The sequence below is a fragment of the Cajanus cajan genome, chromosome 5, assembly GCF_000230855.2.
Source record: "Cajanus cajan strain Asha chromosome 5, NIPB_CcT2T_4, whole genome shotgun sequence".
Taxonomy (NCBI): Eukaryota; Viridiplantae; Streptophyta; class Magnoliopsida; order Fabales; family Fabaceae; genus Cajanus; species Cajanus cajan.
The window spans coordinates 39,768,887-39,793,111 of record NC_138521.1 but is presented as its reverse complement, the minus strand read 5'-3'; the positions used below and the strand labels follow the sequence as shown (position 1 = coordinate 39,793,111).

Here is a 24,225-nt window from a genome sequence, read left to right as displayed (position 1 = left end):
ATATTTTTAAACAAATAAAAGAGTCCAACCATCCTTCGCGAATGTCGAAGGCCCGTTTTGGGCCGGTGGCGACAAGGATGAAGAAAGAAATAGTTGGGTTTATTAGTCCTTGTCTAGTTTGTCAGAAGGCTAAGGTAGAGCATCAGAAACCTTCAAGATTACTTCTAGCTTTGAGTATACTCGAGTGGAAGTGGGATAGTATTTCCATGGATTTTGTAGTTGCCTTACCTAGGACTGTGAAGGGGTATGACGTTATTTGGGTTATAGTTGATAGGTTGACTAAGAGTGCGAATTTCTTACCTATTAATATTAGGTATTCTCTATAGAGACTTGCTAGGATTTACATTGACGAGATTGCATGGGGTATCATTTAGCATAGTGTCAGATAGAGACCCTAGATTTACCTCCAGGTTTTGGGAGAGTCTACAACAAGCTTTGGGTACCTAGCTTAGACTTAATTTAGCTTATCACCTGTAAACTGATGGCCAAACTAAGAGGACTATCCAATCCTTATAGGATCTGCTTAGAGCTTGTGTGTTGGAACAAATGGGTAGTTGGGATAACTTTTTGCCTTTGATAGAGTTTACTTATAGCAATAGTTATCACTCTAGTATAGGCATGACACCCTACGAAGCCTTGTATGGTAAGAGGTGTAGGACTTGTCTATGTTGGTATGAGCCAGGGGATAGTATTATCTTAGGACCCAAGGTAGTATAGCAGACTATAGACAAGGCTACGGTGATTCAAGAGAGAATGAGGACAACCTAGAGTATGTAGAAGGGTTATGCTATAAGAGGAGAAAGGATTTAGAATTTCAAGAGGGAGAGCATGTATTATTGAAAGTCACCCCATGGACTAGGTTTGGCAGGGCATTGAAGTCGAAAAATTTTATGCCTCGATTCATTGATCCTTTCCAAATCCTTAAAAGAGTTGGTAGCATTGCCTACCAAGTTGCTTTACCTCCTAATCTATCAAATCTTCATAGTGTATTCCATATTTCTCAACTCTAGAAATACATTTATGATCCTTCGCATGTGATTGAATCAGATCATCATGAGGTTAAGGAGAACCTGATAGTGGAAGCTATTCCGGTAAGAGTTGAGGATCGGATGGTGAAACAACTCAAAGGTAAGGAAATTCCTTTGGTTAAGGTGATTTGGCGGGGGGAGCAACACCTGAGAGTGCTACTTGGGAGCTGAAGGAGAAGATGAATGAGTCATATTCGGACCTCTTCATTCAGGTAATTCGAGGACGAATTTCTTAAAAGGTGGGGGCATTGTAACACCCTCTTTTTTAAAATAATAATATTATTATATATTATTATATTTTTATATTTTAGTCAGAATTATTTTTATTTTTATAGGTGGGAAGATATTTATATTATTTATTTATTTATTTTAATGGGAAGTGTCGCCACCGGCCCGAAACGGGCTTTCGGCATTCGCGAAGGATGGTTGGACTCTTTTATTTGTTAAAAAATATGGATTGCTAGAATGACTTATTCTCAAACTGAGACCTCGTCAAACGAGCAATTTTATTAAAAGGCTCACCAATCCATGTTAATCCCAAGCGGGACCCTCCATGGATTAGTGGTTTTCATAAAAGGAAGGGTTCATGGAGTCGCCACCAATGTTTTACTCAAAACATTGGAAAAAGAGGTTTAAGGCAATCGATTCAAAAATCGACTTCGGCCATTACAACCAGAGTCGGGTAAGGGAGTCGGTTACGCGTGGGGAAGGTGTTAGCACCCCACAGCGCCCCTTTCGGGTTCCCTATGACAGATTATTTAAAAATAATAGTACGAAATTACTAAATTACCCCTATTTATTATAAGCGATTATAAGCGAAATATCTACATGATGATAATTTAAGTATGCAACACTCAGAAAGCAGTAAAGGAAAGGATTTAAGAAGGAAACCTTTGAAGCGTGCTTTTCTATATATTTAAACAGAAATTGGGAAGCTTTTTGGCGTTCCCTCACTCTACAAGCCCGCTCGCTCCTTCCTAAAAAATAATTTTTGACTTGGAAATCCGATGGATTTCCCTTCGACTTAGTTCGAGACTCAAGCAAAATGCTCAGAACTCAAAAACTTCGTCGGATCAACTCTCCGAGTGATTTCTAGGCAGAGCACTGCTCAAAAAAACCCAGAATACTCAAGAAGAGGGTTAAAACTCTGTGTAAAAGTGTGAAATGACGTCCCATTGACGTCATATTTATAGGGAAGAGGCTCAATACGGTTTATGAGGGTCAATACGGTCAACATTGAAATTTTGAACTAATACGGCCGTATTGAATTCAATACGGCCGTATTGAAGTTCAAAAAACCTCAATACGGCCGTATTGAAGTTCAGTGCGGCCGTATTGAAGTTCAGTGCAGCCGTATTGAATTCAATGCAGCCGTATTGAAGTTCAGAAACTTCAATACGGCCGTATTGAGTTCAGTGCGGCCGTATTGAAGTTCAAAATGTTCAATACGGCCGTACTGAACCTCTGGGAGGCCGTATTGGGCTTCATTCCCTCCACTTTCTTATTTTTTGCTACTCTAAGACCTCTAAACCTACAGATTGTCATCCTAGGGTCTTCCAGGGTCTTCTAGGAGTCCTTCCGGCTGACTTTCCTTTGGTCTTCGAGAGTCTTCAAGCTTTATTTCCGACCCGGACAATTTTAGGGGTCTACAGCTGCCCCCCCTTTACTTAGTCAAACGGCTTTTTGGTGTACCGGCTGACAAGTAAAGGAGTTGACCCAATTGTCCGGGTGATGTGCCAACCTTCTGACTTGTAGCGTCTTCCGGCGGAAAATTGTTGAGTAGCCTCTCCAGGTTGAGTTTGCCCTCTCCAGGGTGAGTATTAGTCGTCGCCTCTCCAGGCTCATGCATACCTCGGTGCTCTCGACAACTGGGTAGCTGAGTACCGCCGCTCCAGGCTTGTGCATACCTCGGTGCTCTCGACAACTGGGTAGCTGAGTATTGCCTCTCCAGGCTTGTGCATACCTCGGTGCTCTCGACAACTGGGTAGCTGAGTATTGCCTCTTAGGCTTGTGCATACCTCGGTGCTCTCGACAACTGGGTAGCTGAGTATTGCCTCTCCAGGCTTGTGCATACCTCGGTGCTCTCGACAACTGGGTAGCTGAGTATTGCCTCTCCAGGCTCAACTTCACTCGACGCCCGAGCTGGAAGTTGTGAGTACCGCCTCTCCAGGCTTAGCTTCGCTTGCCGCCCAAGCTGGAAGCTGTGAGTACTGCCTCTCCAGGCTCTGCTTCGGTGCTTCTGACATCCTAGGCAGTTGAATTTGCCCTCTCCAGGGTTAGCTTCGCTTGCCGCCCAAGCTGGAAGCTGTGAGTACCGCCTCTCCAGGCTCAACTTCACTCGACGCCCGAGCTGGAAGTTGTGAGTATTGCCTCTCCAGGCTTTGCTTCGCTCGCCGCCCGAGCTGGAAGCTGCATACCTCCGTGCTTCTGAACACTCTGGTAGCGTGAGTACCGCCTCTCCAGGCTCAACTTCACTCGACGCCCGAGCTGGAAGTTGTGAGTACCGCCTCTCCAGGCTTAGCTTCGCTTGCCGCCCAAGCTGGAAGCTGTGAGTACCGCCTCTCCAGGCTCTGCTTCGGTGCTTCTGACAACCTAGGCAGTTGAGTTTGCCCTCTCCAGGGTTAGCTTCGCTTGCCGCCCAAGCTGGAAGCTGTGAGTACCGCCTCTCCAGGCTCAACTTCACTCGACGCCCGAGCTGGAAGTTGTGAGTACCGCCTCTCCAGGCTTTGCTTCGCTCGCCGCCCGAGCTGGAAGCTGCATACCTCCGTGCTTCTGAACACTTTGGTAATGTGAGTTTGCCCTCTCCAGGGATCTGTGATGGTTTTGTCTCCACAGTCCACGATGCTGCTTTGACGATTTGTTTTTGATTTTGGTGCCGCTGAGGGCTGGATAACGCAGGGATCCGTCTAGGGGATGTGCAGTTACTCATAGGTTCTTGTGTCCCAACTTTCCATTGTGTAGTTGGTACCCATTGAGGAATTTCTGTTTCCTTGGGGTGTAGACACGAAGATGCTCTTTCTGATGTGAGCGGTGCCTTATGATTGGCTGTCGTCCTTTCGACGTTGTGGAGTATCCCGGTTATCCTTATTCGGGTGACTCTTTTTTGATGATTTTTTTTTATTTTTGTTGCCTCTGTGTAGGCTGTTATCCGCTGGGGGATTTTGTCATTGGTTGTAATTAGCCTCTTCTGTTAGGCGTATCAGCTTGACGTTCAATGATTGGCTGAGAGCCGGATTCCACTTGGGGAATGATTATTGATCTTTTGGATTTTTGATTTTCCTTTTTTTGAAGGAGTGCCTCTGTGTAGGCGACTGGGGATTTGAAGTTCTTATGTATCCCAGAGTATTATTTAGAAAGCCTCTTCAGGCTTAGCTTCACTCTTCGTTTGAGTTGGAAAGCTACCCTCCACTGAGGAAGTTTAAGTCCTTTCGACTTGGATATTCTGTTTAGATGATCAAGCCTCCCTTGGGGAATTTTGCTGATCTTGGTTTGATAGCTTTCACTGGGGAATTTGGCCCGTGAGTGGAAACTGAGATATCTCTGGGGAGTATTATTTCGGCGAGCCTCTCCAGGCTCAATTATTTTGTGGGAGTATTTTTCAGCAAGCCTCTCCAGGCTCAATTATTCTGTATGATGCGGAATTTTTGTCTTTTTTTGTTGTCAAATTTTGACTTTTTCTGTATTTTGCCTTTGCGGCTTTTTCTGTTGACCGCTGCCATACACAAGCAATTTTTCCTATTTTCTATTTTATGCAATTGCCTCATGATAAGGTCTTTGAATGTGCAACTAATGTGTGTGATGCACAAATGCAAGTTTTATTATTTAATGTTTTTAGAAAAATGAATGGCTCTCCCTATCCTCCTTTTCTTGGAGGAATTTCTGTCATCGACGTGAGGGAATATTTTTGTGAGCCTTTTATGCAGGAGATTATGGATTTTATAGGAACCCCTCCAATTTTCTTTATTGACCGATTATTAAGGAATTTCATACAATTTTTTTAGAAATACCAATTTAGAGGCATAATCACATGGTTAAGAGAGAAAAGAAATGAATAGATATTTTATTAATATTCACAAGTGTTTTTACAGAAAGATATACAGAAGGAATTTCTGAAGAATGGCTGGCCAGGGTAGGCTATATACATTGGGCTTAACAATTATATCTGTAATTGTTGCTCTTTACATTCCCCTAATTGCTTCGGGTGAGATGCCTGAGCCAGGAGCATAGATGCTGCAAGACGCTTGCTTCTAGAAGATAATTACTTGAACCGCCTTTCGGTTTTCGATTCAAGCGACCGTTGCTTGCTTTGCTTTTACATCTTATTCTTTTGCCCCTAACTTTTGCCTAGGACGTATCCTAGCGGGGATAATTTTGCCTTTGTTTTGCCTAGTACCCTTGTACTGGCGGGCTTTTTGTTTTGCCCTAACTTTTGCCTAGGATGCCCTTTTTTCGGGTTTTCATCCTAGCGGGCCTATGCAAGCAACGTCTTCAAGCATAGTACTTCTTTACCACGTCAGTGTTGACTGGGTATCGAAGTTCTTCTCCATCCATGTCTGTGAGGATCAATGCTCCTCCTGAGAAGGCTCGTTTTACCACGTATGGTCCTCTGTGATTTGGGGCCCACTTTCCGATTTTGTCCTTTCGAGTTGGTAGCAATTTCTTCATTACCAACTCTCCCTCATGGTAGACTCGAGGGTGGACTTTCTTGTCAAAAGCCTTTTTGATCTTCCTCTGATAGGCTTGACCATGGCATATGGCGTTCAGCCGTTTCTTTTTGATAAAGTTCAACTGGTCGTATCGGCTTTGAACCCATTCTACCTCGGAAAGTTTTGTTTCCATGATTACCCTTAGAGAAGGTATCTCGACTTCGACGGGCAGAACTGCCTCCATCCCATAAACGAGGGAGAATGGAGTAGCTCCTGTAGATGTACGTACTGAAGTCCTATAGCCATGAGGAGTGAAGAGTAACATCTCGTGCCAGTCTTTAAATGAGACAACCATCTTTTGCACTATTTTCTTGATGTTCTTATTGGTTGCCTCAACTGCCCCATTCATCTTTGGCCGATATGGGGAAGAGTTATGGTGTTGGATCTTGAACTCTTGGCACAGTTCTTCCACCATTTTGTTGTTCAGATTAGATCCATTATCAGTGATGATTTATTTCTCCATGCTTCCACTAGATTATTCTAAAATCATTTGGGACAAGAGAGAAAAGAAAGGAAAGATATTTTTTGTTCTGAAGTTTGTATTTTAGAGGGGATTTATTTTTCAAAAATGGTTTTTGTAAGAATGGATGGCCAAGGTAGGCTTATGTGTTTAAGCTTGTTTGATTAAACACTTATGAAGTTAAGAAAATCTTTGTTTATTGACGTTGTGATTTGACGACTTAGATAACTTCCCTTGAACCTTTCTTTTTGAATTCGGTTCATGGTACCATCATGGATTTTTTTTTTTTTTTTGTTTTTTGATTGTCCTTATTTTTGCCTAAAACACCCTTTTGTGGCGTTTTAGCGGACCTTTGTTTTTGTTTATTTTTGTAACCCTAACTTTTGCCTAGGTCACCCTTTTGTGGGATTCCTAGCGGGTCTTTTGCTCTTATTTTTGCGCAGTCCCCTTTTTGAGTTTCCTGCCGAGCTTCTTTTATTTTGAAAGATTTCTTTTTACCCATGATGGCACTTGTCAAGGCCAAGGGAAGGTGCTCCAAGTTGTCACACACACCTCCACATAAAAATGATGTGGGTTTATTATTATTAAGATGATTTTAACCTCATTCATGTTTATTCAAACAGGGTTAAAAATAATGTGGTTTAGAATTTTATTATAAGCAAGAAAAGAAGCAATGAAGAATGATTTTATTATAATCATAGCGGCAACATGTGTCCTTATTTCATCACTGATATGGGTCCCAATGTTGACCTCTTATATCTCTCGGCCATGCCCCAAATTCACAGTCTCCATTTTCTCTTGACGAGTTGGAGTAGGCGAGCTTCTCGTTCTAGCAGTCTTTGCAGATCCGGAGAGATGGTCTCCTCACCATTGTCCAACTCAACCCATTCACCTTCGGATCCCGGTCAGAGCGAACAATTACAGACATAATTATTTTATTGGTTCTGTTTAGGTTTAGAATTATTAATGAGAGAGAAAAGAACAAAAAAGAGAGTAATGTGAAAAATGCCTCTTTATTGATATGTATTAAAACTGTAGAAAAACCCTTATTTACATGAAAGGTCCTCATGATCTCGGGTACTGATCATGAGTCCCTAAAAGAAGAATATGGAGGGGCCCTATCGTGGCTTGTTCTTCTCTCTAATCCTGCTTTGGTCGAGGATTCTTGTTCACGTCGGGCGCTGTCGAATCAAAAGTGATCCACCCGGCATCAATAAGGCTTTGGACCTTGTGTTTGAGAGCTGGGCAGTTCTCTGTTGAATGCCCTGGTGCCCCCGAGTGGTATAGGCATTTATCTTGTGGTTTGTACCACTCGGGATAAGGTGGATTCATCTTCTTTGGTGGAACGTAAGCTAGAAGACGTGCTTCCACTAGCTTCGGCAGGAGATCGCTGTAGGTGGTCGGAAGTTTATCAAACTTCTTCACAGGGGTGAATTGCGATCTTCCTGACTTCGAAGTGGAGGAAGATGAGGAAATGGTTATGGCACTGACTCCTCCCTCCTTCTTCTTCCCAAAGGTCTTCTTAGCTTTAAATGATTGGGAATGTTTAGCTAGCTTCCCACTTTTCAGCTCTTGTTCCACTCTTCCTCCAACATGATGGGACTCATGGTCACTGTGCTCAGCCCCTTGTATGTTGTGGTGACGCATGAGTTCCATCATTTGCGCCATTTGCTCCTTGAGCTGTGAGAGCTCGGCTGTAAGCTTCTTATATTGTTCCTCCAACGCGTCCATCTTTTTGATTTTCTGTGCGCGCGTGAGGACAAAGAGATTACCAGCCACTTTCTAAAAATGAATATTTAATCTAATTAATTTATGGAATAATACGCTCTTGACATGAGCTTGATAACCCTCCATTTTTAAGGCGTTGCCCTTTTTTTTTTTTAAAACAGAGTGTTACCACCCTCCTTGACTTATGATCTCTCCTCAACGGAGAATCTCGATAATTATGGGTCTCTTTTACTCATGTCAAGAGGTATTGGTGAACCTAAAATGCATGGTTTATGAGGATGCATGATATCTTATTGGTAATGATGCACATGCTCCTCACTTTTATTATATTTTCACACATGGTTTTTCCTCTCATGTCATGGTTTTTTCATGCATGGGGATTATTCTTTAGACCTTATTATGAGGTTATTTATTAATGCACAAACAATTTGCACATAAGCATTTACACGAACAATTCACTCATCCACGGACAGTCACGAGCGAATCACGAGGTAGGGGTATCCTGCAGAAAAGTGCATATTCAAGGTGGTTCTAACTGTTCTCACCGGTCTGAGGCCCCCAAGGTGCCCCCATTATAGGGACCCAATTCCTCTCGTCGTAAGTCGATGGAAAACTCCAACGCACTGTCGGACTCGAGTTCATGGTTATCACCTTGAGTGATGCTTTCCGACAACGGTCTACGGGCACCTATAGACCCTTTCGACAACCGGCCGTACTAACATTCACTCCCTATGGCTTTCCACTCATGCCCCCGGGTATAGAGGGAACTGTTGTGTGCAATTTATATTTCAAACAATCGCGGAAAATTAAACAAACAACAGTTATTAAAGCCAAATAAATAAAGCATGTTATCATACAAGCAAAGGGTAATAAAGTAATTTTAACTATTATTTGTTAAAAATAATCTGTCACTAAATGGGACTGACTCTCGAGGCTTCCCCAGTGGAGTCGCCATCTGTCGCCACCGGCCCGAAACGGGCTTTCGGCATTCGCGAAGGATGGTTGGACTATTTTATTTGTTAAAAAATATGGATTGCTAGAATGACTTATTCTCAAACTGAGACCTCGTCAAACGAGCAATTTTATTAAAAGGCTCACCAATCCATGTTAATCCCAAGCGGGACCCTCCATGGATTAGTGGTTTTCATAAAAGGAAGGGTTCATGGAGTCGCCACCAATGTTTTACTCAAAACATTGGAAAAAGAGGTTTAAGGCAATCGATTCAAAAATCGACTTCGGCCATTACAACCAGAGTCGGGTAAGGGAGTCGGTTACGCGTGGGGAAGGTGTTAGCACCCCACAGCGCCCCTTTCAGGTTCCCTATGACAGATTATTTAAAAATAATAGTACGAAATTACTAAATTACCCCTATTTATTATAAGCGATTATAAGCGAAATATCTACATGATGATAATTTAAGTATGCAACACTCAGAAAGCAGTAAAGGAAAGGATTTAAGAAGGAAACCTTTGAAGCGTGCTTTTCTATATATTTAAACAGAAATTGGGAAGCTTTTTGGCGTTCCCTCACTCTACAAGCCCGCTCGCTCCTTCCTAAAAAATAATTTTTGACTTGGAAATCCGATGGATTTCCCTTCGACTTAGTTCGAGACTCAAGCAAAATGCTCAGAACTCAAAAACTTCGTCGGATCAACTCTCCGAGTGATTTCTAGGCAGAGCACTGCTCAAAAAAACCCAGAATACTCAAGAAGAGGGTTAAAACTCTGTGTAAAAGTGTGAAATGACGTCCCATTGACGTCATATTTATAGGGAAGAGGCTCAATACGGTTTATGAGGGTCAATACGGTCAACATTGAAATTTTGAACTAATACGGCCGTATTGAATTCAATACGGCCGTATTGAAGTTCAAAAAACCTCAATACGGCCGTATTGAAGTTCAGTGCGGCCGTATTGAAGTTCAGTGCAGCCGTATTGAATTCAATGCAGCCGTATTGAAGTTCAGAAACTTCAATACGGCCGTATTGAGTTCAGTGCGGCCGTATTGAAGTTCAAAATGTTCAATACGGCCGTACTGAACCTCTGGGAGGCCGTATTGGGCTTCATTCCCTCCACTTTCTTATTTTTTGCTACTCTAAGACCTCTAAACCTACAGATTGTCATTCTAGGGTCTTCCAGGGTCTTCCAGGAGTCCTTCCGGCTGACTTTCCTTTGGTCTTCGAGAGTCTTCAAGCTTTATTTCCGACCCGGACAATTTTAGGGGTCTACAGGAAGAAGGGAAATGCGTTGGGTTGACCCGGTCCAATGGAATTTTAAGAAATGAGCTAGACAAAGTTAACCCTATCTACCTCATTTTGCGTTCTAAAGAGTTAGAAGAGAAAATGAAGATGAGAAGGGAGCTCCGGAGAGAATTTTTCAGAACCATCTTAAACTGCGTCATATTGTTCCTATTAACATAACAAGGTACGGGGAGGAAAATCAGTTATTCATATGTGGTATTACAAGAAAGAATGGGTAGTGAGAGAAATCCCTAAATTTCTAAGATTTTTTTTTATTTCTTTTTGAAGCTGAAATTGATGATTCAATTAGGTTTTAAATTAATTTATAAATGTGGTTATTATATTGTTTGGTAAAATTAATGATATAAATGATAATTGAATTCATTGAGATTTGCTCTATAAGTTAGGGTTTTTGTAGATTGATGAGTACCCTTAATTATATGAATTAATAAGTAATTAAGAGATTTTACTTATAGATGTACCTTAGTATTTTTGTAATATCTTTTTGTGTGATTAACCAAATAAATTTTTGTTTGTTGGGTTAGAAAGTAGACACTTGGGGCTATAATTTAGACTCTAGAATCATTTAAAAATGTTAAGAATTGATTGTGTTATGCAAGCTATAAGTTCATTCTCCATTCTAGTGCGCGAAATATTAAATTTTGTGTTGTTAGCTATGTGAGGTGACCTTAACGACAATTTTAGGCTTTGTTTTCTTTACAAAAGTAGTAGCCTTGGATGTTATCTTTTCAATGGTGTTGGAATCACTCAAAAAGGATGTGCATAACTCAAGTTATGGTCGAAATAGTGAATAGAGGTCAAGTTGTTAGGATTTACGGTATCCAATGCGGATATTCTATTTCAGTTTGCGTTTTTGACGTTTTGGTTCCCCTTTTTTGGCATGTTTGTGATACTTTATGATTTCTTAGTGATGCTTTATAATACTTATGATATGGTTGAATGAGTTTGATGTGAGATTGTGAAATATGATATTATATTGATGGATTTTGATGATGGTTGTGAATTGTATGATGTCCAGTAATGACTATTGTATGAATAAATATAAATGGTATGTATTTAGTTGAGTATATTTGAGTATGAATGGTTTGTATTTGGATGAGTGATGTATAAATGTGGTTGTATGCAAAATTACTTAATAATTGTGTATTAGCATAAATGAAGATGAGGAATGAGTTTGGTGGCATTAGCATGAGCATTGGGGCATGTGCATATGCATTACCTTGGCCTGTGTGGTGATTAATGAGGACTTATGTGGTGATTAACAGTGTAGCCATGCGTAGCGGTGATTGAGGAGATTGAAAAAGTTCGCCCATTATATGACGCTCTAAGTAAATGCTTCTTAGGAGGTTGCAATACATAAGCATTGGTGTGAACTTGAGCATGGTGCATAGCTATATTACAATGTGGTGATGAGGATAACAGTGGATGGATTTGAAAATTGATAATAAAGTTGCGATTGGATATTATTATTGATTATATGTGGGTTGACTTTGTATTGGGCGTGAATTATTTCTTATATCTCACTTATGAGCGCTTGGTTTTTTCACCCGTATATTTTGTGGTTATTTTAGGTAATGATGATCTTGATGTGGGTAGCACTCAAGGTATCGAGAGTTAAAGTTATGGATTGCTCTAATAGTGTGACATCAGGGTAATAAAATTAGATTAGGAATTTATACATTATTTGAATACCTTTTCTTTTTTATTTATAAACTATATATTATAAAGTATATACTTTATAATTTCGTTTTAAATTGATTGAATGTTAAAGACAGTTTTCATATGAATCTATTTTACCTGTAGTTTTAATTTAAATTTTCACAAATATTTATATTATTTGTTGGAGGTCCATCTAATTATCCTTTAGATCTTATACAATAAAATCAATCTAATTATTCTTTAGATCTTATACAATAAAATCATTAATATAGTTTGACTAAATAGTTTATGTTTTTTTAAACAGTTTGCTGTGACATTAAAGTCGACACACCAATTAGTAATAGCACATAATATACTATTTTAATGATACTGCAACAGTTATAATGATAAACATTGATTGAGGACACCCAATGCACAAGGTCAGTGCAATGGTGGTGGCCTTTTTCTTATTTTGCTAGCTTTCTAACTCAAACCATAAATAACCAGTTAATTAATAGGAAACGTTTATAGGAATGATATATATTTGATCAAATGAATTTATATTCCAGGGTGGTCTTTTAGATCAAAAACACGGCTCTGACAAGAAGGGTTGCAAGGATAATTGCAATCTACATGATGGAAAGGGCTTCGATCATAAAACCAGTCCCCCACTGCCTTGGCAATTGTCTGCAGAATGTAATCCATACAAGTATTAGCTTTTCAACTAGATACAAAAGAAAATAATAAAAAAAATTAATTACTGTTTTATTTTTTATAATTTCATAAAATTTTCGTTTTAAAATTTATAATTAAAAACGTTTTATTTTAATTCTCATATACATCATTTTTGTTTTATGTTAATTCCTATCGTTTATTACTATAAAAACTAAAAGATAAAGTTTATAAAATTATACAAAAGAATAAAAAAGATAATTAAAAAACTAATAAATGCTTATATTATGGATAAGGGAGAAAAGAATGAAGTATCTTACTTTATTGGCAAGGTGTGGAGCGTCACTTTTATACCATGTCTCTTGTGATTCTGTTTGGCAGTGAGCATAACAAGAATCTATAAACATTCCTTTAGATGGAGAGTCACCTACAGCACTCAATGCCTTTTCAAATTCCATCTTGAAGCCTGAAAATCACAAAAGTGTACTTTCTCTTAAATGGCAAGAGAATGTAACTTGGAATGGCCCTTCTACATTTTTTTCTTGTGCCAATATTTTCAATTTTTAAGGGATGTAAACAAATTATATATACAGCAAGTGTTAACAGTGGCAGGACAAATTTAGAATTTTGACTAATTTTTTTTGGATTAAATAGATGTATAGTGAAAATTGCTTTTATATATAACAAATTTTGATTATACACAAGTTTTTAATATCAGAATGTTCACCTTGCATTATACTTAGTTGATCAGGTGAGCAACGGCTTATATCAAGCTTGCAGTTATGCCATTGGTCATTGGGATCAGCAGCACCAGGTGCCAAGATGTTATTTATCTAAACAAAGGATAAACTGAGGATTAGATAAAAACACTATAAGGATATCACCACTTAAAGAGCAATAAGAATATGTTTAAATACAAATTTAGAAATGTTTTTAAGAGTTTTTCTTTTAAAAAACTTTTTTTTTTAGTTGAAGTTCACATAAACACTTTTATCTTGCATCCAAATATGTTCTAAGTAGTTAAAACATGAAATGAAAACATTTTGAACTTGAGTTACTAAGCTTATTTTCAGTTGCCAAATATAATTCTGGTTTCATCCTCTTACATTTCAGAGTTCACCTTCAGAAATAAAAGATTCATAGTGAATCACGAAATACTAAGATTAAGAGGTCATGTAGTGTTGGTTCAATTTCTAATCATATACTAGTTGATTTTGCTTAAACGAGTTTTATCCATTAGTTAATTAAACAACTATAAAATTTTGTACCAAGAATCTTGGATTCATGTTTAAAGTCTATCATGTTCAAGTTCTGAATAAGTCCTTATATATGAAATTTATGAAAAGCTACGTCCCAAAAACGCACAAAAATTGCGTCCTATGATCGTTACTTTACTATCATATTATATCTTAAATCTAATGTTACTTTAGCTTTTAATTTTAAAAGAATCCACCAACTAAGGAAACAATATAATCATGCCTTAAGTCATTTACTGTATGAACAAGATACTCTAAAGGAATACCACTCTAAAAAACAATCTGAAACCTCTTGAGAAACAGAATAATCTAACCTGCCATGAGTCATAGGCTGAATTTACAATGAAGATTGGGGTATTGATTTGTGATGCCACATATTGTGGGAAAAAGCACTACATAGCAATTCAGAAGTATCAATATAACCAAAGAAGTTCAAAGCTTGAAGGAAAAATTACAAGTGATAAACTTACCAGTTCTGGGCTGAATTTTGAAGTGCATGATGTGGGCAAATTCTCTGTAGAGCCCTAAAGTAATAAAACAAAAACAAAACAAAAAAATAATAATAAACCAGTTGCTATTCAAAGAAGGAAAATACTAACCAGTGTTGTAATGTCACTGGTTAAATAATAAAATAAAAAGTTTTTATTAAAAAATATATCTGCATATTCTTTTGTGTTCCGTATAGTTTTATTATAGTTTTTAAAAAAAACTTTCTGCACATTGATTCTTTAACTAATGTTCTAACAAGACCCTTTAAAGAATGCTTTAGCCATTAGAAAGTATCTTTCAAATGAAAAGTGGGAAAACTTTAGAGGTAGTTTTTGGGTGTAAAACACAAGAAAGGCAAGTGCTTTAATAAAAGGGAAAATAATCAAAGCATTAAAGACAAGTACATGTGTTTTAACAACTTGACTGTAGTACTCTTCAATGCGACTTGCTCCTGAGATATCCTTTCTGATACACAACAACACATTAAATCATTAAATGATCTAAGAAACTAAAAGTTGGAGAAAAAAGGCCAAGTAAAATCCAATTAGAGGACCATACACATTGATAAAATAACCAGCATCTGGAACACATTTCACATTAGCTCCAGAAGGCAACAAAGTTTTAAAGCGATCACAGTGTAATATAGTGGTCAATCCTCCAGCTGAACAACCAGAGAGAATAGCCTATAGAGCCAAGTTTCAATTTTAGTGTAAGAGAAAACCATTCAGGAGGAAGAAAAAAAGTGCCAAATCATCAATGTTTCATACATTTTTAGCATTTTCCATTCCTTTTGCCCGTAAATCTTCCATTACAACTGAAAATATTCTTGCTCCTCTGAAGTGCAAATTGGTTGTCTGATTTATACATCACAATATACAAATCTCATCAGAAAGAAAATTGGAAAATAAAATTTATCAACTGTTAATATTTTCCTTGGAGTTTAATTTCAAATTCCCTTGAATTCTACAAAACTTACTGAATCAACTTCTTCCACATCACCAGTGAATGATGACCCATCACAGTACCTAACCTTGACTCTATTCCAATTGTAGAAATCTGAAATTTATAAAATTAGTTAGAAAGCTAAGCAAAAATGTTGAGTTCATAACTAGAAACCACACACATACACATTCAGAGAGATTAGAAAACAAAACCTGGATTAAATTGTTGTTCATTGCTTAAAATTCCAGAAAAGCCAAGTTCCTCAACCATTTGCTTAGATGAACCTAAGCGAGAGTCCTTACGGTAAAGGCAACTAGTGACATCGTTGCACCATCCTCCTCCCTAAAATAAATGGTAGTGAAGATCATTTCCAAGTAAAAAGATCTTTTCATAGTTTGTCAAAACAGAGAAAAACCAATTGACAAATTTTACATTTAATAATTACTAACATACTCATACACTCCTATATAACAAGAAATATTAAAAACTGAAAAGGAAATTCTTCTTGAGTTAGTAAAATAATACTTCTCAGCGGAAGACATATTCCACGACGGAAAATTAATCCTTTGTTGTGAACTTTAAGATACTACAAGGATCATGTTTATAGATAAATTAAAAAAAACATTATTAGTGCCAATTTTCTAAAAGTGACATACCTCAATGTGAACAATCCAATTGTTAATCCCTTCTCCAAATCCCTTATCAAGGTGGTAAGCTGGGGGACTGCCATCTAAACAAACTGCACCACATGTTAAGCTTCAATTTCTCAAGTATTTATATAAATGTTACAAATAAAAATATTACAGTGGAGAATTAAAGTTCCTTAAGATCACAACTAAAATTCCTCACCAGCTCCTTTTGATACTGCATTCTCGACCAAAGTCTTTGGAACAATATATCCTTTTCCTTTAAGCAATAGTAGTGCACAAACTAAAAGGTTTAGCCATTGTCTGATTCTTGCAATCTCCATTAGCAAAATCCAACCAAAAGAAAATGATAAACCTATGCATAGGAAGTAACATATCACATAGGGTGCGTTATGTAAAAGAATCAACATGCTAATTCAAATAAAGTTTCAGTAATTTTGCTAGCAAAAGAGAACAAGAGCCATATTAGAATATCATATCTAGAAAAATAACAATATATTCCGTTAACTATTGTCGAGAACCTTAGAGGAACAAATATCCATTTCAAAACTTGTATTGACAGTTATGCGAAAAAAAAAGAAGAAAAAATATACAAAAAAATTTGAAAGGAAACAGATAACATAGAATGAAAATTATCGACAAGAAAAAATAATTATTAGACAAGAATTAAAAAGACTTGTTTTTTAGTTGGAAATAAAAGGAAGATGTAATATTACAAATTCATTTCTTATAGTCTACTCTTATCCAAGAAAAGAAAAAAAAAATGAAATCTCCAATACTAATGCAAGTTAAAGGAGGCACCCTAATGGCTCCATTTATAGATATACCAAAATTTCCACAAACTAGCATGTATTACTATATCATCTCATAGCATCAAAAAAGAAATTTTCAACCTGCATGCTTTATAGCCCAAAAACAAATCATTGGTCACATTCCAATGCTACTTATATTAACAATTGTTTACTATAGAGCTAAGTCAAATAATTTTTTTCCGTATTCTACAACCCAAAAATAAATAATATTAAGAAAAAGGAACCTCATTCGAACACACAAAAAAAAATGATCAAAAGAGCAAAAATCAACAACTAAAAATAACATGGAGACAATGAAGGTCACAAGGTGGACCTGATATGGAAGATGGGGTGGTGTGGTTTGAAGAATGTGAAACGTAGTTGAAGGTGGTGGCTTATAAAAAGCGGCACGAGGAAACAAAATTAGTGTGACTTGATGAGATAACCAATAGTTAAGGACAAATGTGAGAGAAACTATTTGGGAAGGTTGAGTGGAAAATTGGATAAGAGCGTGTAGAGGGAGAGTATGCTCTTGGATTTTCATTTTTGGGCATTATGTGAATGTGATTTGTGACTCACTCTCTAGTGGGAAACGATAGAGAAACAATATATACTTAATCCACTATTATTGATGAAGAATCCAAGAGCTAACATTTCTATGCACTTTGGTCCAATCAATACTAATTCTTAAGTCTCAAGATCTCTCACTCAAGTCTTGAGTTTAATAATAAAAAAAAAAAATTCTGAAGAGGATAGCCATAATACAACTAAGGTCCTAAGGTGAGTAATCTAAAAAAAACTATTGAAAATACTAGATAAATATCAAGTTTAATCGTACTTTTGATGTGCACAAAATTACATTCTCAACCAATTATAAAAGTGTGGTAGTGTGATATTAAATTGGTGTAAAAGTTGACAAACTTACATTAGCATATTGCATGTTACGTTTGGCTAAAAAAACAATCAAATCGTTTACAAGTTTTTGAGTTTTTGTTTTTCTCGATTACAAGGTGTTGTAATTACCAAAAGATAGAATTATCACATGGTAAAAACACTCCCTCTAATTTATCTTTATCTGCAGATCAGTGACAATTATGATTTTGCTGGTAATGTACTTGTTAGTAAATGCTACCAACAACCAAAAAAAAAATCACCAATACTAAGTTTTTAATTTACTTTATACTTATAATTATGATATTAATATGAAGTATTATCATTAAAAGTAGTGATTAATATTTATTATAGACAATAAATATACACAAAATATATATTCTCTCTTAATATAATTTCATATAAAAAATTAGGATTCAAACCATTAATATTAAATATTAATCATCAACAATTTGCGAATAACATGCTAAAAAATGATTATTTGTATACAATTTAGCGAAGACTAAATTTTGACGACTATGAGAAAAAAAAATGGTGTTAACTTCTTTTATTTATTTATTTTTTTCACGATTTACCGAGGACTAGTCTTTGGTAATTTTGGTGTAAAAAAACAGGAGTCTTTGGTAATTTTTTGGAAAAAAAAAATTGGTAATTTATGCAATGAAAAAAAGTCCTTAGTAATTTATAATGGGTTAAGCTCGCAATAATTTATAACGTTTACAATTTAATGAGGACTAATAATGAAAGTTTAGCGAAGAAATTAATCTACAGTGGATATTCCAGGACGAAAAAAAAAAAAAGTTCAATAACGGTCTTTTTTTTTTAATTAATTTTATATTGACGTGAACCGGTTATCCCTTCAGTTGAGAACATAACTAAATTAAGAACACATGCTCTTTAGTAAATTAATGAATATTAATATAACAAAATCATCGTAGTTTATTCTAAATGAACCCAAAGAAAGTCATAATATTATGCAACAAATTCAAACTAACTAATGAATTTAGAAAACATATGAAAAAAACTTTGCATTGTATGAATAAAGTATGAATTTAAATAAATTTAATGTGCACGTGATCCAACTCCTTATGTATGCTTCAAGTGTTCCTACGACAATAAATAAATAACACAACATCCAATTACCTATTAAAAATGATTATGTAAAACTTATTTAATTAACATAAATTTATTTTAATGATAGTAAAATATATACATTCAAAAATTTTAATTGATAAATTTAAAAATTTATTTTAATCAATAAATTTTTTTATTATATATAATATTAACTAAATAAATTCAAGTATTAATTACAAAAAAATAAAATAGTTAAAGTCTTCTATATTATTATTCATTAATATTTTAGAATATAAAATAACTTTCAAATATAAATTAAATTTAAGGAATTAAAATTATAAATACTTTAAAATTAAAAATTTTATTTAACTAAATTATTTACTCAGTTAGTTACATGTGTTTTATTTTGATGTAAGGAATATATTTAATTTTTTAATCTTAAAAATGTCAGAAAATATTTTATTTAATAAAAATTAATTTCAAAGACGGCTTACAAATATTTTATCATGCAATATTAATTGAATAATTTCAAGTATTACTTATTAAAAATAAAATATCTAAAAAAAATCTACATTATTGTTTAATAATATTCTTGGAGAACGAAAACAATTTACTTAAACATAATTGAATAATGTTAATGCATATTAAACATTATTAATAAATAATCTAAAATGTATTTAATAATATATTACTATAAATAAAATTTTTAAGTTTAACTACAAATTTAAAATTATAAAAAACTGAAGTATAAATTAAATTTAAAAATAAAATTATAATTTTAAAACATTAAATTTTATTTATATTATTTATTTATGTTAGTAACATTATTTTATTTCATGTGATAAAAATTTAAAGTAATTACTTTTTTTATATTTTAAAATAAGTAATTTAGAAATAAACTAAGACAACAAAGTAAATAATCCTAATTTAAAGTTTTATAATGTGGTCTAATTAAAAATCATATCATGGTATGTTAAATATATTAAATTTATGATATTTAATTTAAAATTCATATCAACAATAATTTGTATTAGTTAATAATGTAAATTTTTTTTACAGTAACGGTACATAATCATTAAACCTATTATCTATAACAATAAATAAACTGGATACCTTACCTTAACTGATTTTAATCTCCATTTTTAGTAGGATTATTTTATCTTTCACAATTTTCTTAAAATATAAACTAATTTATTTATAAATGAAAATTTTTCTTTACTCACACGATTATCTTCTTTTTTTTTTTTTTTTTCTCTCTCTCTTTCTCTTCTCATCTCTTAAGTAATTGGTACACAATTATTTTTGAAGTTCTTGTTTTTTTTTTATCAAAAATAAATAAAAACACGAAATACCTCACTAATTTATATAATTCCATTTAGCTTAAGTTTAATGCTGATGCAATTCCTCTACCTCCATTAAACCTTGACACAACACAATCCCCTTCAACTTCAATTCCTCTAATTCTACCATGGGGTTACGCAATTATTATTTGTTTCTATAATGCCATATAATGAAAAAGTTGCGTGGAACAATTGAATCACAATACCACTAAAGATCCACTTTCTCTCAAATTCACTAGTTATGTGAATGAAGTCGATATATATATATATATATATATATATATATATATATATATATATATATATATATATATATATATATAGATAGATAGATAGATAGATAGATAGATAGATAGAGAGAGAGAAAGGAAGGATACACTTATTCTAAAAATAAATTTAAGTAGATTTATTTTACTTAATAATTTAATTATAGATCAATTTTCAATAATCTAATAATTAAATTAAAAGTTTCTAAGGCGAGATTAAGTTTGTAAATTTTTTAGAAATTTAAAATTATCTAATACTTTGTTTCGTTAATTCAAATTGAAGAACAATCATAAGAATATTTTTATGTATTAATTTAAATTTATATAATGAAGTATAATATAATTTTCATATTTTTTAAAAAAATTGTAGACTTAATTTATGTATTAAGAACTTTTAATTCAATGGTTGAATTATTGAGATTTGATGTAGCTATATCAAAATTTAACAATTTAACCATTAAATTAAAAATTTTGAATGTATAAATTAATATTACAAGTTTTTTTTAAGAAAATTTAAAAATTATTTGATACTCAATTTCATTAATTCAAATTAACATATAAAATAATTTTATAATTATCCGTCAATTTGAATAAAGAAATGGAGTATAAAATAGTTTTTCAAATTTTCAAAAACTTTCCAACACACACAAAATAGTTTATTAGCTCAATTGTAACAGTGAAAGTGACAATTCTCGTAAAAAAATATTTTATTAATAGTATGTTTGGATGAGGAGTTTAAATGGAGTAATTCATTTATTTGAAGAATTTTAAATTCTTTGATGTTAAATATCTTGTTTGGATGGAGAATTTATAAAGAATTTGAAATTCAAATATTTGTGAAATTTCTTGAAATAGTAGAATTTCAAATTCTCCCAAAAAAGTAAGAATTTGAAATTTCTCATATTTTTTCTTCTTACTACACTTATATATTTTATCTTATCTCTTATTTCTTCATGTTTTTAATTATTAAATATTCAAAAATATTTTTAAAATTATTAAATATTATCTAATATTAATTTTTAAAATTATTAAATATTTAAAATTAGTTAATATTTATTTTTATAAAATTTAATTTAAAATCTCAATATATAAATATATTTTTAAAATCTATTTTACCATGATAGAATCAAATTATCACATCCAACCTAATAATTTAAATTTAAATTTGAATTAATTTATCCAAAAAAATATTTTTAAAATAGTAAAAATTAAAATCAAAATAATTCAAATATCAATAATTTAAAAATCCTTGAATTTAAAAAATTTATCATCCAAACACACTATAAAGCTTCAATCAACACACACAATAGTTTATTAGCTCAATTGTAACCGGGAAAGTGACAATTCTTGTAAAAATACTCTAAGGCTTCAATCAATGTTAAAATAAGTAGAGTAGCAGTATATGAAAAAAAAAAAAATGAAGTGATATGTACTTACCAATTACCATATGCCTCTACATGTGGTTTAGATGTGAGTGAATCATCTTTGAAACACTTGAGTAAGATCACTAGCAAATCTTATAAGATGAGAAAGTTTTCAATGGAAAAATATTTCCGAGAACCTCTATATATAGGGAACACAACGGGTTAAAGGAAGAATAGTTTAACTTTGAACAACTCCTCAACTCTACTGAGTTGGAACTAACAATCTAGACCTATAACTATGACATACATATGTATAGCCTACCTTTCTTTTTCTCTCTCAGTTTTTAGTCATTATCTAACTAGCATGAAAGAAGGATGAAATTTTCGGTGCTGATGAGGAAGATTATAGAAAAGTTAAAATTATAGATATCGATGAATATAAACTAATCCAAATTTAAAAAATTAGATTGTTTTAAATTATTAGTTTGAATTTGATTGAAAAAGAATACAAATCCAATAAATTCATACTAGATTATAAATTTAGATGACAAAAATCTGATTCAATTTAACTCACTACTAGAATTTCTCTTATTACATGCAAAATTTTTCTGCGAAATTTTATCTGTAGGTAATATCTTCGTAGATAATATATTTTTGCGATTTTAAAATTCGTAGGAAATTTTCCTGCGAATTTTTTTGCGAAAAAAATTCGCAGGAAAGTTTCCTGCCAAAAAAATTCTACAGGAATATTTTTTATGAAAAAATTAAAGAAATTACTATAAATTCTATCAATAATTCTTCAACTTTCAAATGCTCACAATGAATTCATCCAAAGCATTTATTTTCATGCTTCCAACATGTGATACATAATCTTTTAAATTCTAAGATTGTAGATTATAAGCCTAACACTCAACCATACAAATCAACTTGTAAGGTAAGTGTTGCCCCAACTTATATACTTTTTAATTGTTTTATTTTCAATCGATGTGAAACTTGAAGTTTTTTTTTTTAAATATTAAACTTAGAAATTTAAATATTTTTTTTTAGTTTTTCTTGCGGATTAAAATTTGCAAGAAAATTCGCAAGAAAAGTTACCTACAAAATTTTTTACCATTTAGTAAACATTACTTGTGAATTTATTTTTGTAAGAAAATCTGCAAGAAATAAAATAAAATTCTTACAATATTTTCTGTAAATTTTTACTGTGGAAAAAAATTTCTATGATCACTAAAATTGTAGCAAAATTTATAAGAAATATCTGTAAATTATTTTTCGCAAATAAATTTGCAAAAAATTTCTGCGAATATTTTTTTACAGGAAATTTCACAAAACATTTCTGCGAATATATTTTTGCAGAAAAATTCACAGGAAAATGACACTTTTCTAGTAACTCAACTAATCATTATTATACATTATTATTTTTTTAAAAAAAAATTATCGTTAAAAAGTTTAGAGTTTGAACTAAAATTAATGTCAGTCAAACTTTTTATTTATTTTTAATATTATAACACTTCATCTGCACTCTACAGTATATATAGGCTTTTTTAATCTTACATTTTTATTTTTCCTTCAACTTTTAGGATTGTTGTTTAAGTGTGCTACAACTTTTCATATCGCATGAGAATTAATGTATACTAATTTATTTTTTAACTTTTGATTTTAAAATTTTATTTTATAAATAATAAATTCGATGATCCAATTCAAATCAATTTAATTATAATTAATTAGATTAGTTTGGTTTTAAATTACAATTGTTTTTTTTTAAATCAATCCAAACTAATCCAATTGAATTTAATCAAATCAAACAAAAAATACTGCAAAATTTAATCCAAATGCATCCGTACCCACTTTAATTAAAACCCACCACGGAACGGAATCAACTTCCAAGGATCCTTACTTAAATTATGATAAATTCTTGATATCAAACTCAGAACGGTTACGATTACGATTACGAATGGTTGTGATGGGTTTTTCATGTCTCCTAATTCTTAGGTTTTTATTTTATTTTTTATTTTCTAGTTGAGAAGTAATGTTGTTTTGGTTAGCACATCATTTGTTATCACCCTTTGTAAATAAAACGTGTCGGGGTAACTCTTTTATTGTGTAGGAGAGGATACGAGAAGTGGTTACCTTAGCAAATCAGAAATTAAAGAGAGAGCTTTCAATGTGGACTGCGAAGTACGTATTAATATAACAATATGTCTGGTGGGTTTGAACGATATTAAATGTGGCTATAGAGACTTTGTAACAGGACATATCCCTCGTGATGGAAGATTGTTCACCAAAATTTTGTTATATTATTGACATTTACTCATTTCAATTATTTTTTAAAACTTCACGTGTATAACATATAGATTAATAGACAAGATTAATCTAAAATTTTCATTTATATACGTTCATAGTATATATAAATCAAATCGTTAATTGTTCAAATAAAAAAAATCGTTAATTTACACCACAAAAAAAAAATGAACTAGTAATTAAATTTAGCGACAAAAATTATTTTTTCTTGACTACTACGTAGTGTGACAATTTTTTTTTTTAAATGCATGTAAATCATTTTATATATAACTAATTTTAATTTCTTAACAATGGGGTTATTGGTCTTGACTATAACTTGGTGGCTTAGAAAATAAAGTCTTAACTTTTTCGTTGTAGTTATCAAAGCCAATGTC

The 24,225-nt window shown here is 33.2% G+C and overlaps 1 protein-coding gene across 2 annotated transcripts; it reads right to left on the bottom strand.

The window, feature by feature from the left end:
* Positions 1–12,173: 12,173 nt before the first annotated feature.
* Positions 12,174–21,764, bottom strand: LOC109793924 (pectin acetylesterase 8). 2 transcript variants are annotated; one of them, XM_020353396.3, is made up of 13 exons: positions 21,624–21,764; positions 16,027–16,179; positions 15,834–15,916; positions 15,390–15,519; positions 15,212–15,291; positions 15,003–15,089; positions 14,794–14,918; positions 14,640–14,700; positions 14,217–14,270; positions 14,061–14,138; positions 13,218–13,323; positions 12,811–12,956; positions 12,174–12,505 (listed from the first exon to the last, which is right to left on the bottom strand). In XM_020353396.3, the coding sequence occupies exons 1-13, from the start codon at positions 21,631–21,633 to the stop codon at positions 12,377–12,379; spliced, it is 1,242 nt and encodes a 413-aa protein (XP_020208985.1). In that variant the 5' UTR covers positions 21,634–21,764; the 3' UTR covers positions 12,174–12,376. The 2 variants fall into 2 exon arrangements, with proteins under 2 accessions (XP_020208985.1, XP_020208986.1); XM_020353397.3 differs by lacking the exon at positions 21,624–21,764 and adding an exon at positions 16,950–17,087.
* Between the last annotated feature and the right edge of the window lie 2,461 nt (positions 21,765–24,225).